General features: G+C 41.9%; 1 protein-coding gene across 3 annotated transcripts in view; it reads right to left on the bottom strand.

Moving 5' to 3' along the window:
• Window positions 1–16,082, bottom strand: part of GRM3 (glutamate metabotropic receptor 3) — a 101,763-nt gene that overhangs the window by 19,304 nt on the left and 66,377 nt on the right. For all 3 annotated transcript variants that reach the window (XM_079304348.1, XM_079304349.1, XM_079304347.1), the window contains one exon: window positions 11,291–12,146. In XM_079304348.1, coding sequence (XP_079160474.1) covers window positions 11,291–12,146 — 856 coding nt within the window. The remainder of the gene's footprint in view (window positions 1–11,290; window positions 12,147–16,082) is intronic.

Below are 16,082 nucleotides of genomic sequence, written 5' to 3'. Positions count from 1 at the left end.
AGAAGTGTGTCAAAGAATACATCAAAGGTGGGTGGCTTCAATTTTGGCCATTGATGGAGAAATTAAAGAAATGTTTACATTAAGGTCCACCACACACATTGAATGTGCTCATCTTCCTTTATAAAGGCATGAGTCTGGATTTTATTTTTACTCTTTTCCATGTAATAAGGCAGTGGCTGGAAATGCACACTTATTGAAATTCCAAGTTAATTCAGTGTTTAACAGAGTCCATCTCAGCTGACCAAATGCTGAGTAAGCCAGAGAGGTGAAAGTGGGCTTCTCACAACAATGAATTTTAGGCAAAAGAACATGAGATAAAGGATAACTCTTGGCTTTTAAGGTTATTTCTGCACATCACACACAAGGTGCCAGCATGTTATCTCTCCCAGTATCTTCAGTGTTCATTTGCATGTGTTATACTACAACACACAACCTTCACATCCTATTAATACTTGCAAATTCTTCTGTTCTCAGGGATAAAAGATAAAGTTGAGAGCACAGAATCATTTTGCTAATGCTTTGCTCCACTGAATCAGTTCAGCAACAGCAATCATTGGACCTCGGGGGAAAATGTAAAAGGAAAATGTTGATTTATTTGCCTGTTTTATGGTGGAAGCAGAGACACATTGATAGGATTAGACTGATAAAATGTTTCAGAGATCTAGAAAAGACATTAACAGTACTGCCTCAAACCTTCCTCTGACTTGAGATAATTTCTTCTCCAAAGAGCCTTTAAAGATGGGTATTTTATTCTTTCAGTTACTGAAGCATTAACTAGCCATTAGCTATTTATTCAAATGGATGTGCAAATGTAATAGAGGAAGTTTAACAAAGTTTTTCAGAACATTTTTGTCAGTTCCCAACACTAGTGTCACAGTTTCTTGAAGCCACTGCCTCCTGGTACAGCAGGCCAATCTGACACAAAGCTGATCACTTGGAGCAGTGATCAGCTGCTGCATTCATCAGGGCAATAGAGAAATGTCATAGAAAACTTTACTTTTCAGAAACCACAGGTAAAATTTATTTATAGGGGTACATAGTGTGCAGTTATTTATGTCAAGGGAAGGAACCACATGAGCACAACTTTTGCTGTTACAGGCAATGATATAATTGATGCTTAGGCTAGAATAGTCCAGCAACCCCACCCCCTAAATTTCTGCATATGATCAGGCCTGTCCTGGTGTTTTGGAGCAAATTTAAGATTTCTTGTAAAAGTTAGAGCCATAGAGAAAGTGTTCCCACAGGAAGAGAGAAGAAAAGTTCTGTAGCAGAAGCACAGGAAGATGCTTGAGGCTCCAGAGCTGCAGATGAACAGTCAGCTACTGATCCCTACACAAATTCCACCTTGGGAAGAAGGGAAGATGGCTTTTAGGGCATAATTAATAGAAAGAAGAACATGTTGGCAGCATGTGCATAACATCCTGTGAATGGTGAAAAAACAAATGCAGTAACAAGAAGGGACAAGGCCAGTAACAGCCTCTCCAAGGAAAAGAACTGATTGTGAATGTCCCCTGACTGTGGATGCTGGAACTCATCCGTGATTTTGAATTTGCTGCTCACTCTTTATAAATGCCATCTCAGCAATCATATATCAAGTATTATTTCTTATTACAGAATTAGGTTAAGCAAAGTAAAATTTTAAAGAACAGTGGGTGAGTGCTCTTGTGAATGTGCATGTTCATGCCTCTGTGTACTTTCTAATCCACACAACAAATGTGGTTAATATTGGGTCACAGAATCAAAATTATATCAGATGTACCCCTTAGGAATCACATTCCACCCAGAAAATCCATATTCTCTCAGCTACAGAGTTACTTGGGATTTCTGTAGCACATGCATTCTGCATGAGGACTCTGCTCAAGCCTGGGCTTCCCTCAGCTTTCTCACACCAGTAGTTTCCCTGTTTCCTCAGTGCAATCCCTTCCCTGAATAAAACTATGATGTTTTCTTTGCTGAGCCTCATATTTCAGCCACAGAACTGGTAAATATTTCGTATATACAAAGGAACTGTTGCCTTAGCTTATTCCAGCAGATTGTCTGGGATCTGTGTATAGCAGCAAGTAGAAAAATGAAACCTCCATTGAATTGAGCAGCAATTGCAGATATGCATTTAAAAAGTGAATATCTCTCAGCCTTCAGAAAGGGTCTTAGATTTCTTTTGTAAGAAATGTGCTAGATGTATATATGTCATTAGTCTAGAAGAGATGGGATGATTCATATATTGCCAAGTAGAAAGATGGGCTTGTACAAGAAAAGCAAAACTGTGGGAGATGAAATTCAGATGCAAGACTGAGGGGGCTTCAGACTGTGGGGTACAATAACTTCTGCTTTCCATCTACTGGGTGTTTGAAACCACCATTCCCATCCCCACAGCTTCTGGCCCTGAGCTGTTCTTGACATGCATTCAGGAAAGAGTGAGTTTGTGTCTAGAAATATATCATAAAATAACTGATCTTGGTAATTTATTTACAAAATACATGCCTTGAGTTTAAGGATTTCATTTGGAAACATGGTCCTTTCTGGCTTAGTGCTTTAGAACCTCTTTTTATCCCAACAGTGGGCAGGTGAGCTGTCCATGGATGGAGCAAAAAGCAAAAGAGCAAATCAAAGGATTGCTCCTGTAGCCATGCTACAGCTAGGATTTCATGGACATTTCTGTTAGAAGTTTCTCTGCCTCTCATATCCCTGCCCATGAATATGTGCCTTGTTCCCCTTGCCTTGAAGAATTTTAATATTCTTTGTCTTCACTTGTTATGTGCTCAGAAAAATACACTTTCATGGCAGGAAGGAGGAAACAAAAGGAAATGACTCACCCAGATAACAGCAATGAAATATATTTTTACATTATATTCTATATCTGCTAACTAAATAACCATAAATATTGCAGTGATGCCAAGGCAGACATTCTCTGAGATGCTTTTAGATGTGTTTAGAAACTTGGCTCTGACAAATGAGGAAAGAAAAGTCACACACATTTGTTGTCAGGTCCATCCAGTTTGCAGTTGATGGAAGTTGTGTAGAAGATCAGTTTGTGAAGAGCATGCATATGCAAAAGGAGTTTCTGCTCCATGAAGATGTTGAGCTGGTTGCTTTTTGAAAAAATGGGAAACATTTTGGGAAAAAATATATGTTAGTGGAAAACGTAAACAATGGCTGTTTTGAGTTTGGGTTTAATTTCTTTGTCCCCTTTTATTAAAAAAAAGATCTGTATCAGTGAGGGGTGGGTTTTTTTTTTTTTTGCACCGGGAATCAAATGGAAAAGACAAAACTAAAGGGAATAGTTCAGGCTTTGCAAAAAGCTGCCATAGATTCACATGTTCCTCTGGGCTCCAGTTTAACAAGTACAAATACAGCAGCTGGCTTGGGACAAGTTGTCTGCAAACTTTCTACCTGGAATTGATGTAGGATTCAGGCCATGATCCATGTCTAGACTGCAGCACCAGGCTGAGTGTCAGTGTCTCACTAATGCAGCTGAACTGGTCTTGTCCCTGTTTCTGTTTAACCACTCTTAGCCTGGAAATATCTTTGCACTGTGCTCTACTGGGTGAAGAAAATATCTTCCAGGGATGTTGTGAAATTAAGGTTATTTCAGGAGAAAAGATACTTTTCTACTGATTATGCTTTCACTTCTGCCTTTGTAGTATAATTATTAGCTGCCAGCAAGGATATAGGTTTTGTAAAAATAACCTAACATTTAGTTATCTTCAGGATTAGACATCTGGATTTGTGACTTTCTGTAGTTTTTTTCATCACCTTTTGAAAAGATGAGTTTTCTTGGAGACTCACTGGAAGTCCAGGACACACCTGGATGACTCAAAAGAATAAAATGGAATCACCTTCTCATGTATTGTCCTCACCCTCAACACTTCTGTGGTCACGTTCTGAGCACAGCCTTTGCCTTTGTCAGCCCCCACAGTAGTATCTCAGTATCTCAGTGTGTGAGATTAGCTGGTTTTGGATATGGAAGTGCCAAAGTGCTCTTCTGTAGCAGAGGGTAGAGAAGAATCTGGTCCTTCCATGGGCTTTTCAGAGCTGAAATAGATGCTAAAATGCAAGGGATAGGAATCCTGAACCAAAGTCTTCTTTCTCACCTGATATCTTCTCCTTCATGGTCACAGGAAAAAGAAGCAGACCTGACACCTCTTTACTTATGTGTAAACATTTCTTCCAGGTAAATCTGCATGAAGAATAACAATATAATTCCAAGATATGTCTTGAGTTGTCCCCCTACTGTAAAACCCAGTAGGATTGGGAAAGGGAATGTGCATAGTTGGGGGATTAAAAGGTTGTATGAGATTTTCTGCTCCTCTGAGGGTTTGTACAGATCCTTGGTGTTTGGGATTCACATATCATTTGCCAGCAAAACAAAAGATAAAATAATAACTATTATAAAACAAGCAGCAGGAAAATACAGGAGTCTGTGATTTAGAGAAATTAGGTTACCAAGCCTTCTGTCTCTCAAATATGTGATCTGAAAAAAAAACATTTCTGTTTTTCAGTCATGTTTCTCCACAAACACAGGGTGTCTAATCTCATCCTCGTTTACACACTTGCATGGATGCTGTGAAATCTAGAGATTTATGGCTGCCTAAAGGCTACATTATTAATAGGAGATAAGCAGCTGACTATAAATGACATAAAAGGCATAGACTATGTAATTTTATGTTCAGTATTTCATAGCTCAGCTGAAGTGGTGGGTTGTTTAAATATTCAAGTAGAGGAAACCGAGATGGAGATCCAGTTGCAATTTTAGGGATGCCAAAGTACTTTCACCTAAATATACCACTATAACACGTTTGGGGCTGTTGCTGGCCTGTGGTTTCTTCAGGCTTTCCAGGAATGACACTGGGCTGGGTAAAGGCCAAAGGCAGCATATTTCCAGAGATTGCTGAGAACTATGAAGAAAAGCTGTTGCTGCTCTGTGTCCTGCTCATGCTGCATTTCCCATTTTTCTGTCCATGGGAGCTCAGTGCCCAGACCAGGCAGAGAGCAGTGGCAGCAGTGGTGGCAGTGGTGGCAGTGGTGGCAGCAGCCAAAAGTACATTTCTCCTGAGTTAGATGGGGAGCAATAGCCCAGCACACCTTGGCCTGAGCTGCTGGAGCTTATCTCAAGGGGTACAAACACAATTCAACCTCTGCTCCTGCTCACTCAGGCTAATTACTGAGAATTAGTGGCAATTAGTGTTTGCATGAAACAGCAGCTTTTAATGATGGTCTCTGGCTTGATAGCAGACACCATTAACAGGTAGGTCACTGACCTGCCATCGTGGTGAGAGAAGTTTTAATGGAAATTTTGTTTGGAACATGTGCCCTAGAGAGAACAATGCCTCTGTCCCTGTGCCAGCCCAGGTATCCAGTTCACAGGGTGCAGTGAGTACACACAACACATCCAGAGTGCAGACCAGTTGCTGCCACCATGATACCTCAAACATAAACTAGGTGTTGGAAAGGTTCTATAATATTTAATTTTAACCAGTTTACTTCTATAAAGACCCGAGGAAATTAATCTGATTGCACAGCTGCCTTAGCTTTCAGCAGGAAGTTAGACTAGAGCTTACCCAATCTGCTTTATTCTTTAATTTTATGATTTTATGAATCTATAGCATACACAATTAAAAATCTATATAAATGCATATATATAAGTATGTGTATATATTAATATACACACGTAATTAAATCTTCAGGGGGACTAAGTAGAGATTGGCTCATTTACTCTTGGAGGGTAAATTTACCCAAAGTAAAGGAACAGCAGATCCCATGATGTCTGTAAACAGAGGAGGAAGGAGATGGGGCCATCAGAATTACCAGGCCACCAAAATCTTGCTGCAGCTCTCTGTGTATTTACACCAATATAACTCCAATAGAGAGAGAATGTAGGAAAATACTGTGCATGTTCAACTGCTCCTCTGCTCTGAAACAGCAAATCTCCAGTGTGCATTCAGAGACTGTCCCTTAGCTGCTTGCAAGGTTTTAAACACTGTGACACATTTGTGGTCCCAGGAAAAGTCAGTATTTTTTTCCTACAAATCCTAGACATCTTTTTCATGTCTATTTTTAATTAATATCTTGGGGAATTCACTCATTTTCCTTGCTTTTATTAGCTACAAATCCATCATGTATTACACTTTTACAACTTTTATGATTAACAAGGTAGTGGATGCCTTCTGCCCATGTGAGCTTTGCCTTCATCTGAAAGTCTGTTCTGGCTTATCCTACAAATAAGCATCACAAGGATGACCATGAGGACCTCACTGCTGAGTGAGTGCTGAAGGCAAGGGGGATCTGTGCTGATGAGAAGGAGCTCTTTGGGTGAGATGACAGAGTGGCAGAGCCATCTGCAGAGCCTGGGCTTTGAGCTGTGGCTTCAGCCTGCCCAGGCACTCCCTGCTCTCAACTCACAGCCAGCCTTTGAAGTTTCTGCAGCTGTAATCTGCTGTGATAGCAAATGCAGCATTCTTTTGCTCTGTGCTCCATGCAGCCTGGCTGAACATTGAGTTTTGAAGTGAACTTTTGACAGGGAATATTTATGTTTAAATCCCAGAGCAGGGACCGTGCAATGCTGCTGTGCAGAAGTAAGGTGACATCTGCTTGTTGCAGACCATGACTTCAGCTCTTTCTTACTTGGATGGAACAGATATGATGGAAATGGTCTGTGAAATTGTGTTCTCACAACAGAAGTCACCAGTGCTCAAGAACTAAATGAGAAGGTGAATTTGTGCTTCTTTGTATTATTTCAGTGTTGACTGGGCAGGAGGAGGAGGAAGGAGGAGGAAGAGAAGGAAAACAATGAACACAGAAATATAAGTGCAGCTAAGAATAAACATTTTGTCATAGTGTCCAATGGAGGAAATGGGACCTGGCTTACAGCCCTTTTCTCATTTGGAGTAGTCATTCTGGTTAGCCAGGGGAGAGGACTTGCCCAGGATAAGCCAGTTTTGATGATACAGGCTTTGCTGTAGAAGAGGTGCATTTATGAACAAAGGCAGAAAGGTCCATGACAGTAATTCTGGTAACTCAGGAGGGAGAAAGGGATAGGAAAACACATTGAGTACTTTAAATAAGCATTGCCTAAAATTTTTAATGATCTTTTTTTCCAAGTTTACTACTTTAGCCAAATTCTTTTAACCACTAGCTGTGCAGATTCAGAAAACATGTGGACATGCATGTATCCCAAAATCCAACCCCCCTCTGCCCATATGCTCCTACACTAGACTGAGGGCAGGGTTAGTCCTGTTATACCACAGCCCTGCTAACTGGACTGGGAAAAGCTGGAGCCCAGCCCCACACTCCTGGGTGACAGGGCTGCTATCCTGCACTAGACAAGTAACTCTGGAGCTAATGCTGGTCTTTCATTATCACTGCTCCCCTTCCTCCCCTCCAGCCCAATGTCCTGAGGGAGCAGCTACACCAGGCAGCAATGCAGGGCACAGCTCTGCAGGACCCTGCCACTTTTTTGCCCCCAGTGATGGACACTCCTCTTACACTGTCCTGGCACTTGTCAAATGTGAGGCTTGCAGTAGTGCTGTGGGCAATGACAACACTGCTTTTCTGTGTCATGCTGATGCTTAAACAAGTTAAAATAGTCAGCAAAGCAGCTTGCTGCACTGTCCCCTCCACCTTTGTGAGGGAGCAAGGTTTCTGGGTATGTGAGTTCATGCCTGGGTTCACAGCCCTCCCAGGACCCCTCTGTGTGCTGCCCTTAGCTGGGTATGGTGAGGAGTTGAGTGTACTCTGTGCTCCCTTTTGTGGAGACCTTTACTTTTGTTCAGCACTTCTTTGTTGTTCTGGTAATACAAGTTAACAGCCTCTTGAACCAGCATCTCTTTATCAGCAGAAAACCATCATGATTTAGAACATCAAGTGCTGCACTTGTGCCCTCAGGAGGGAATGTAGAGGATAGGAAGATCAAGAGCATGAACCAGCCTATATCTCCTTTGAAAGGCCAAACAAACACTGAAATTGAGTGAGAGCATTTATCTAGGGGCTGGGCTTTGCATTCTCACATACTGCTGCTGGAAGCTGGCATTAGGCACAGGTGTCTCTTTTTTCCTTTGCTGAAAAGATTCAGGATATCATGATATTTGTTATATATATATATCTTAGTGGGTTGCAAGAAAATGATGTGCCTGGTGTATCTTACAGACAATAAGGAGTGAAATCTCACCCTGTCTTCATCCCACACTGCAGTTCTGTGGATTTATTTCAATTTAATGAAAAAGGAGAAATAGGTAGGAACCCAGAGATATTAGTGAAATACCTGTCACACAGCATGTCAGCAGCAGTGGCAGCACAAGGATGCATAAACCCTGGCCAGTCCCCTACAACCACCCTGCTGTTAGCTGGTCTGGGAGTATTTCCTTGCAAATCACATTACTGCTGTTCCTGAGAGTCTCACTTCAGGCTTTCAGCTAAATGGCAAGTGAAAATAAACCTTAATCACTCTATACTCCATCTGTAGTCAATAGCAAGAGATGTAGGGGCAAATCACACCTCACATGGGCTGGAGCAGACTGTAAGTGCTGATCCCCTCCATTAGCTGTAATCAAAGACTAATCAAAACTAATTTCAGTGTGAAGGGTAAATGTCTGCAATTGCTCCTTCCCACACCAGTCATAGAAGTGCACCTGATCATTTACTCAGAGTGGTATGTGTGAAATGCACCATGTTCCAGGAAACTGGGACCAGACATCCAGGGCCGTTTGTTTGACTTCTTCCACCGTTTCTTTGCTTGATTTTTGTGCTTGCAGGGCTTATCTGTGTGGACCCCTGCCTTTCAGCAGAGGAGGCATTGCTTGAATAGCTGCTTGTGTATCTGCAAATATGGTTATCACTGTTCTGTTTCTTGCCTGCTTCCTTGTGCTGGGTGTGGATCAGTTCCCAGGCTAAAGAAGAGAGAAAATCCACAGCCTGCCTTGGTTGCAGTGCTGCTGCACTGGTAACTTCCATGCCACCCTCCCTCTGTGCTGGGAAAACATTCTCAGGTTTGAGAGCATCATTGATCAAATGTAACATGCAACAAGGTCTTCATATTGCATTAACAACACACCTAAAGATTTTCATCAGCCAGGAAAGAGCAAAGAATAATTCTTGGTCCCACAGAAATCAATGACAAGACTAATATGTATTAAAAAACTCACATATGTATTAATTTTTCTCACCCTTCTGAAAGGAAGAAGCGATGGAAGATTTGCTTAATAACTTGCTACATAAAAATCACTCACCTGCATAAAAAATAACTTACATTAAAACAGATATTCACATTGTAATGGAAGAACGAATAATAAAGAAAAGAGATGAGCAAGTCATCTTGTAAGCTGGCAAAAAATGTATATGGAACAAAGCCATTGAAAAAGAACTTGACAGGTTTCTTAATGTTTTAAATTGGAAATGAAAATTAATGGAAAATAAAGCTCTTCAGAGTTTCAAAGATTTCCATGCTGATTTTTAATCAAATTATTTTAGTTCAAAAAAGAGACTTATGTTTTCAAAACTGAAAAATTACAAGCTGCAATTTTTCTCCCCAGCTTGAACAGTTTCAACTCTCAATTCATAAAAATATAAAAGATATTTCAGTCAAAATTAAAACAAATTTTTCTGGCTCTGGATGAATAAAATTTTTCCTGAGATTTCAAAGAAAAGTGGAGTTATTTCGACTTTAGATATTGAGTGGAAAAGTGCTTGGGTCCTTTAAAATATGTTAGAAAAATTATTAATAATCCTGTATTTGAACAAAGGTTGCTAAGTGTTAAGGCTGGAATCTATTAATAGTGTTTTCATTTAAGCCCATAAAAACACCTGTAGTGTCAGAAAAATCTTCAAAATATTGAAGTTTAAAATATTGAAGTGCCTACTCATTTAGGCAGGTCATTACACTCATGAAGTATCTCCCTGGCAGGAACAGAAGCACAGCACTGCCTTCCCTCCTGATCAGCATGCCAGGAATCAGCTCCCATGAAGTGCTGTCCTCCTAAAACCAATTGATTTCAACAATTTAAAGACATTCAAGTATCTCTGAAGATAAGTGCAGCCAAGTGGGAAAACTGTTTCTATGTTTTAAGTGCTGTGAGGAGGGGAAGGAGAGAGCATGATACCTAATTTTAGAGGTCTAAACCCAAACATTTTATTTCGTTCTGCCTTGAGTACTTGGTTACATCAGGTGCACCTCACTGGGAGCTGGAGAAGCACCAGGGATGTGGTTGGTAGTATCTAGAGGTGATCTGAGTCAAATACTGAGAACATCTCTAAAGGAGGGAAAAGTTCAAGCTCCAACTTGACAGTTTGATGTGGTTTTCTGTGTTATTAGTTTTGTACAATTACTGAAGATCTCTTGGGACTGAGCATGCTGCATCCTACACGTTTATCCTTCAATTCCTCTTGGAGCTAGTTCTCAAAGCACAGCATGATGGTTCCTTACTATCAACTCAGTCAGCTGAGAATATCAGTTTCATAATACACAGAAATGCAAGTTCAACCTAGATGCTTCAGAAGAAGCTCTGACATGTAGCAACAAAGAGACAGGATGTTCTAAACTTTACTTGTTTCCTCTGTAGATCTATTTAGCTTTGCTAAGGTGTAATATTGTTATAACATAGTATTACTAAAAAAGCAAAACTCAGCCATATGGAGTGGCAAAACCACAGAGATGCCATGTGTTGTATAGCCAGTCCCCATGAAGTTCGCTCATATCATTCCCAGATTGGCCACCCTCCTCCACACCTCCTGCACATGTTCAATGTAGCTTTTTTATACTTTATCATTAAGCCTGTAGTTCTGTAACACAGGTTATGGCACAACCCCATATATTTAAATAGTTTACGTACATCTGGTTCTATGACAGGAATTATTACTTTACTATCGCAGGGACATTGGCCATGGTCCAGCAATTATGTAAATTCATAGCAAAGCGAGGGAGGGAAGGCCAAGACTTGGCATGGGAATAGCAGGCAGCTGCCTGATGTAGCAGGTGGTGAAAGGACCATTGGCTTCCAAACATGCCCAAACTGGCTGTGAATTAAATGGGTGTTGGTGTGTGGAATTTTGGAGGATGGAGTGCAACACTGCCAACACCAGCTGTTGCCACCTTCACCTCTTCCTTCTGCTGGAAGCAGGAGGAGCATCAACCTGGTTTTTTTAGGGTTTTCACCAAGCTCCTTTCTTATGTCTGAAGTGACCTTGCCTGTGTACCACCCTGATCTGAACTGTGCAAGTAGCTGCTACCAAGAAATTTGGTAGAACTGCAGAATTACAGCGCTTAATTACATTCTGTAGGTACCAAAAGAGGAGTTATTACCTGTGAAGTTTACTTTCAGGAGATAATCTTTGTACAGCTTCCTGCCATCCAGATGCTTCATGGCATCACAGAGTTTGGTGGTGTTTGGGCAGAGAGTCCTCTGCATTTTATGCAAGGCATGAGCCATTGCATACACAGCATTCACAACGAACATGATCTTGGACTCTTGCTCGTAGTTGGAGCTGTTGATGGTGAAATGCTTCTCACAAGCCCTTTTATGCGGTTTCCTGTTCTGCAGGTTGCACTGGAACTTCTGCTCCCAGAAGTCCTTGAACCAGGGGTTGCGCCTGTTGTTGTAGGGGCTGAGGCTCTGGAAGTACCTGTCGAACTCCTTGACGGGGTGGGAGGCGAGCTCCAGGGTGATGGCCCCGGAGGCCACGTGCTCGTTGCCCTTGACGATGCTCTCCTGCGCGCCCCAGCCGTCGCTGGCGATCCAGGTGAAGGACACGTTGAAGCGGTTGGCGGCGGCGATCAGCTCGCGCGAGTCGTCGCCTCGCATGAACAGCACCACCACCCTGGCGTTGGGCTTCTGCAGCAGCTCCCTGATCACGCCGTCGTAGGATTTCCTGATGTTGGAGCGCCCCACCTTCTCGGAGGTGGCGATGCAGATGTTCCGCAGGCGCGCCTCCTGCTCGAAGGCCTCGATGCCCGTCTCGCCGTAGTCGCCCTCGGAAGCCACCGTGGAGACGTAGGTCCAGTTGAAGAAGCGCAGGATTTCAGCCATGGCTTTGGCCTGGTAGAAGTCCGGCGGCACCGTCCGTGCGAAGTAGTCGTAGCGGGACTTGTCGCTCAGCTTGGCGCTGGTGGAGGCGTAGCTTATCTGGGGGATCTGGAAGAGTCTGAGCAGATTTGCCACCTGCAGACAAAGCGGATTATTAAAGAGCGGGGTTCATAAAGTGGAGCAGGAATATTTAGGGAAAGGCATTGACAGTGTTTTTTAATGAGAGATGATCTGGCGAGGGTGTTGGTAACAAACTTTATTTGAGCGTATACACAAAACCTGTTCTGATGCCCAATAAATTCTCTGGGTCCTGCTGGGGCTGTAATGGACCTTTATTTTTGTTAAACTGAGCCTGCTTAAACAACAGATAATAGACACAAATGGACTTTCACATATTTCAGTTTCAGAAATATATTTAATATATTTCAGTTTCAGACTGGGCTCCTTACTAAGGCCTGGCGATTTGCATGCCTTTGCTGCCCATAGTGGGATTCATCTTCTCCAAGATTCATTGTATTTGATGACCAAATGCACTAATAGGACATAAATTTCTGTTTTGTGCAAATATCACAAATATGCAGGCCTTTTGCAGAACTTTCTAATCTCACTTATTCAAGATAAGTCCCCCATCTCTCCTATTTTTTACTCATTTAAACATTTTTCGGAGATGTTCTGGCTGCAGACCAGCTGAGATGGCATATTTGTTGCATGTCAGTATTCTCCAAGTGTTTCACAATGTCACAGAATCACAGAATCACAGAATCATAGAATGGTCTCAACTGGAAGACAGCCTCAAGGATCATCAAATCCAACTTTTAAGTAAATGGCTCATATGGGGACCAAACCCATCACCCTGGCATTATTAAGCACTATGCTCTACCCAACTGATCTAATGTCAGTTTTTGATAAATAATAAATATTTTTAATAATCTTTATTTGCTCTTCTGGTTTAATTTATGTGGTTCAAAGTCCTGCTTTTTCTTTTTTTTTTCATATGTGGCTATGTTCAATACTTAAATATTTCCAAATCTACTCTGCTGCTCTCACAGAAGTGCAACTCTTGATCACATCTGGAAAAAAATGAAGAAAGGTTATGACTTTTTTTTCCTATGATAGTTTCTTAAATGATGAAGAGAAGATTGGTGGCTAGAAATTCTGTCTGTAAATTAAATTTGAAGCTAATCTTGGACTATGGCCTGATGAAACCATTTGAAAAGCAATAGTGTGCTTGAGATTCCTGCAGTAGTACTTGAGACTCCCAAGGAAAACTTATTAAAAATTGCCCAACCATTTATTTGTTTTAATCTTCCCCAGATGTTTCTTCGACCACAGACTGTCTGTAAGAATTCAAAGGCAAAAGACTGTTTTGAAAAAAATGTTGTAAAAGAGGAAAATTTTGAAGGCTCAGACATCAGGAGCGAATTGGACAGTCTAGTAAAAGAGAACAAAACCCAAACAACCAACCAACCAAAAAAACCCAAAACCAACAAAACAGAAAAATTTTATTGCTTTTCAGCAACCCTTGTGACTTAGGATTTTATAGATTTAGATTCTGTCTTTTCTGTAATGCAGACACTGCACTAGTATCCTGCTGCAGCTGCCCTTGTACACTGGTGTAATCTCATCTGGGCCAGACTCTGCTGCCAGCCATACATGTACAGGGACTGTCACCACCTCTGGGCCACATGGAACTGAGGATTTCAGGACGTTCCTATCCTCCTGTCCTTCTGGAACAACAGGATAGACCAGCTGTCCTGGTATCTCTGCTGTAGCTGTTGAGTTGAACTGGTGGTTTATTTTAGTTTAAGCCAAAATGAAACCTTTTCTACAGTGCTTGGGAGGAGTGTCCTGAGCTTTAGCTGGAACTGCAGTTTTGCCAGTGGGTCCAGGCACAAGGCTGGGAAGGCTGAGGCTGAACAAGTTGCTGTCCCTCAGAAAGCAGCTGCTGTGTTCTTAACCTCTCTGCTAGATGGAAACACTCATTAAACTGCCTTATACTGGAAGTGTGGGATTTAATTTGCATCTGGTGAGGGAAATGAACAGCTTTAAAGCAACAGGATAGGCAGAGAGGCTTTTTCTGTCACCAAGGTACAATGGATGCTTTGAGCATTGTTAAATCCCTGTGGCTTTGTAGCTTTGATTACATGCCCACAGATCCACATGGTTTGGTTCACAAGTCCTCTCTGAAGAGCACTCTGATTTGGTAGTGAGAATATACTCCATGTAGCTATTCTGGAACATTTCCTGCAGAACTGTGTGGGCTGGAATTGCTATTCTTGTCTCAGTTAATTCTAGCAGGAATTATTTTATTTGTGCTAAACCATAATGAAGATATGCACACATATCATTCTGCATTTCCCCCCTCAAATTAGCTACAGAAGCCCATTTTCAGCAGCTCAAGTAATGCTGGTCAGTGAGTGGATAAGTCTTCAGCTCACAGAAAGATGCTCCTAACAAATACAGCAGCTTTATAGTTAGTTTGGTTTCTTTCTTCCTTTTTTTTTTTTTTTTTTTTTTTTCTCTCTGTTTGATTGTGCCTTTTTTTTTTCTTTTTTGTTTTAGTCCTAGCAGCCAAAGCATGCATAGAACCTCTCCCAGTTTACAAGGGGGCCCTTGGCCTTGGAGGCCACTGTACTTCTATGGTCTCTGCAAACAGCTTCAATCCTGATTCCTGTACTCTGGGGAAAAGAAAGTTTTCATGTGTTCATAGCTGTTTGCTGCAAAGCTGTTCATTATGAAGCTATCCAGATGGTAGATTTCTGATGGACTAAAAATTTAAAAATATAAGAAAGTCCGATAATCATAAAGGATTGTGAGCCCATTATCCCTGAGAACTCTTACTGCTCATGGAGTTCAGGGAAGTTGTGTCTGTTACTAATTCAGGTCAGGACACTCGTCTTGAAAATCTCAAGTGGGGATTTTCTGGAATATTTTAAAATCTTGATATTAGGGAGTATTTTTTCAAAAAGTCTCAAGAATCAGGCTCTTAGCTGATGCACTTGATTTCAGAACAATCCAGTTTTCCAGCGTTTTTCATGCTGATCTGAGCACTTGATCATGAAAATGTTATCCTGGTTAAGAGACTAACAGGATAAGAGCACAGGTAGCAGGTTCTGCAGAGGAGCTGATATCTAAGACTGTGTCTGGTCAGTGTCGTAGAGGACAGTGGGATGTAAAACCAGAGCTATGTGCAGAGATGGAACCACCTGAGGCACACCTCCAGTGTAGCTCCATGCTGCCTTGGCATGTGTGGAACAGCTTCAAAACTGCAGTGCAGATCCAGCTTTTGCTAAGTGAAATAATTTATTCTGGCAAAGCTCCAGGGAGCAATTTAATCAAGCCATGGTGCATGCAATTAGTGCCTGAAATCCATATGTTGCCACTTAAGTAGCAATAGCAGCCAGGTTTTTTTCCCTGTCAGAACTGGTGGGTTTTGCAGATACCTTTGAAGATAAGCCTGGATGTTCTGCATCTGCAAACCAAAACAGCCACTTTGCACAGCCTCCTGTGAGCAAAGAATGATGGAGTCTGCATTCAGAGAGATGGGAAACCTTTATTTGCCCTGTGCTGCTGGGATTATTAGTGCAGCCACCATCCTGGTGTCCACTCCCCAGGCAAGCCTGGCTCTCACTCAGCTGCTGGGATGGAGGGGGATTTGTTGCCCATGGCAGTAAGTCCAGTGCCAGCCACATCCCTCTGTAGGGACACTGGCACCAGCAAATCCTGCAAATGGAGTGGCCACAGCAGTGCCAGGGGAGACCAGTGTCCCTCTCCCTCTCCACATCTGTCACTTCTGCTTCTCTGAGCTGCAGGGACAGGATAAATGCTTGTGGGATATTGCCAATCTTGTGTAAAGCACTGAAAATGGCTTCATGATAACTACCTGCAAGGAGCCATGAATTAGATACATCTATCAAACACATGAACCTGGTTTCTCAGGGTGTTTGTGGCCATTCAAGAATCCTGCTGGTAAATGGGGACAGACAGGTAACACTCTATGTCTCAGTAATCTTCATCTGTCTTATGATTAATTGAATCTAATTGAACATTTTCTTAACATTCATAAGCTTT

Source organism: Erithacus rubecula, assembly GCF_903797595.1.
Source record: "Erithacus rubecula genome assembly, chromosome: 4".
NCBI classification, from domain to species: domain Eukaryota; kingdom Metazoa; phylum Chordata; class Aves; order Passeriformes; family Muscicapidae; genus Erithacus; species Erithacus rubecula.
This window is presented reverse-complemented; position numbering and strand designations above follow the sequence as displayed.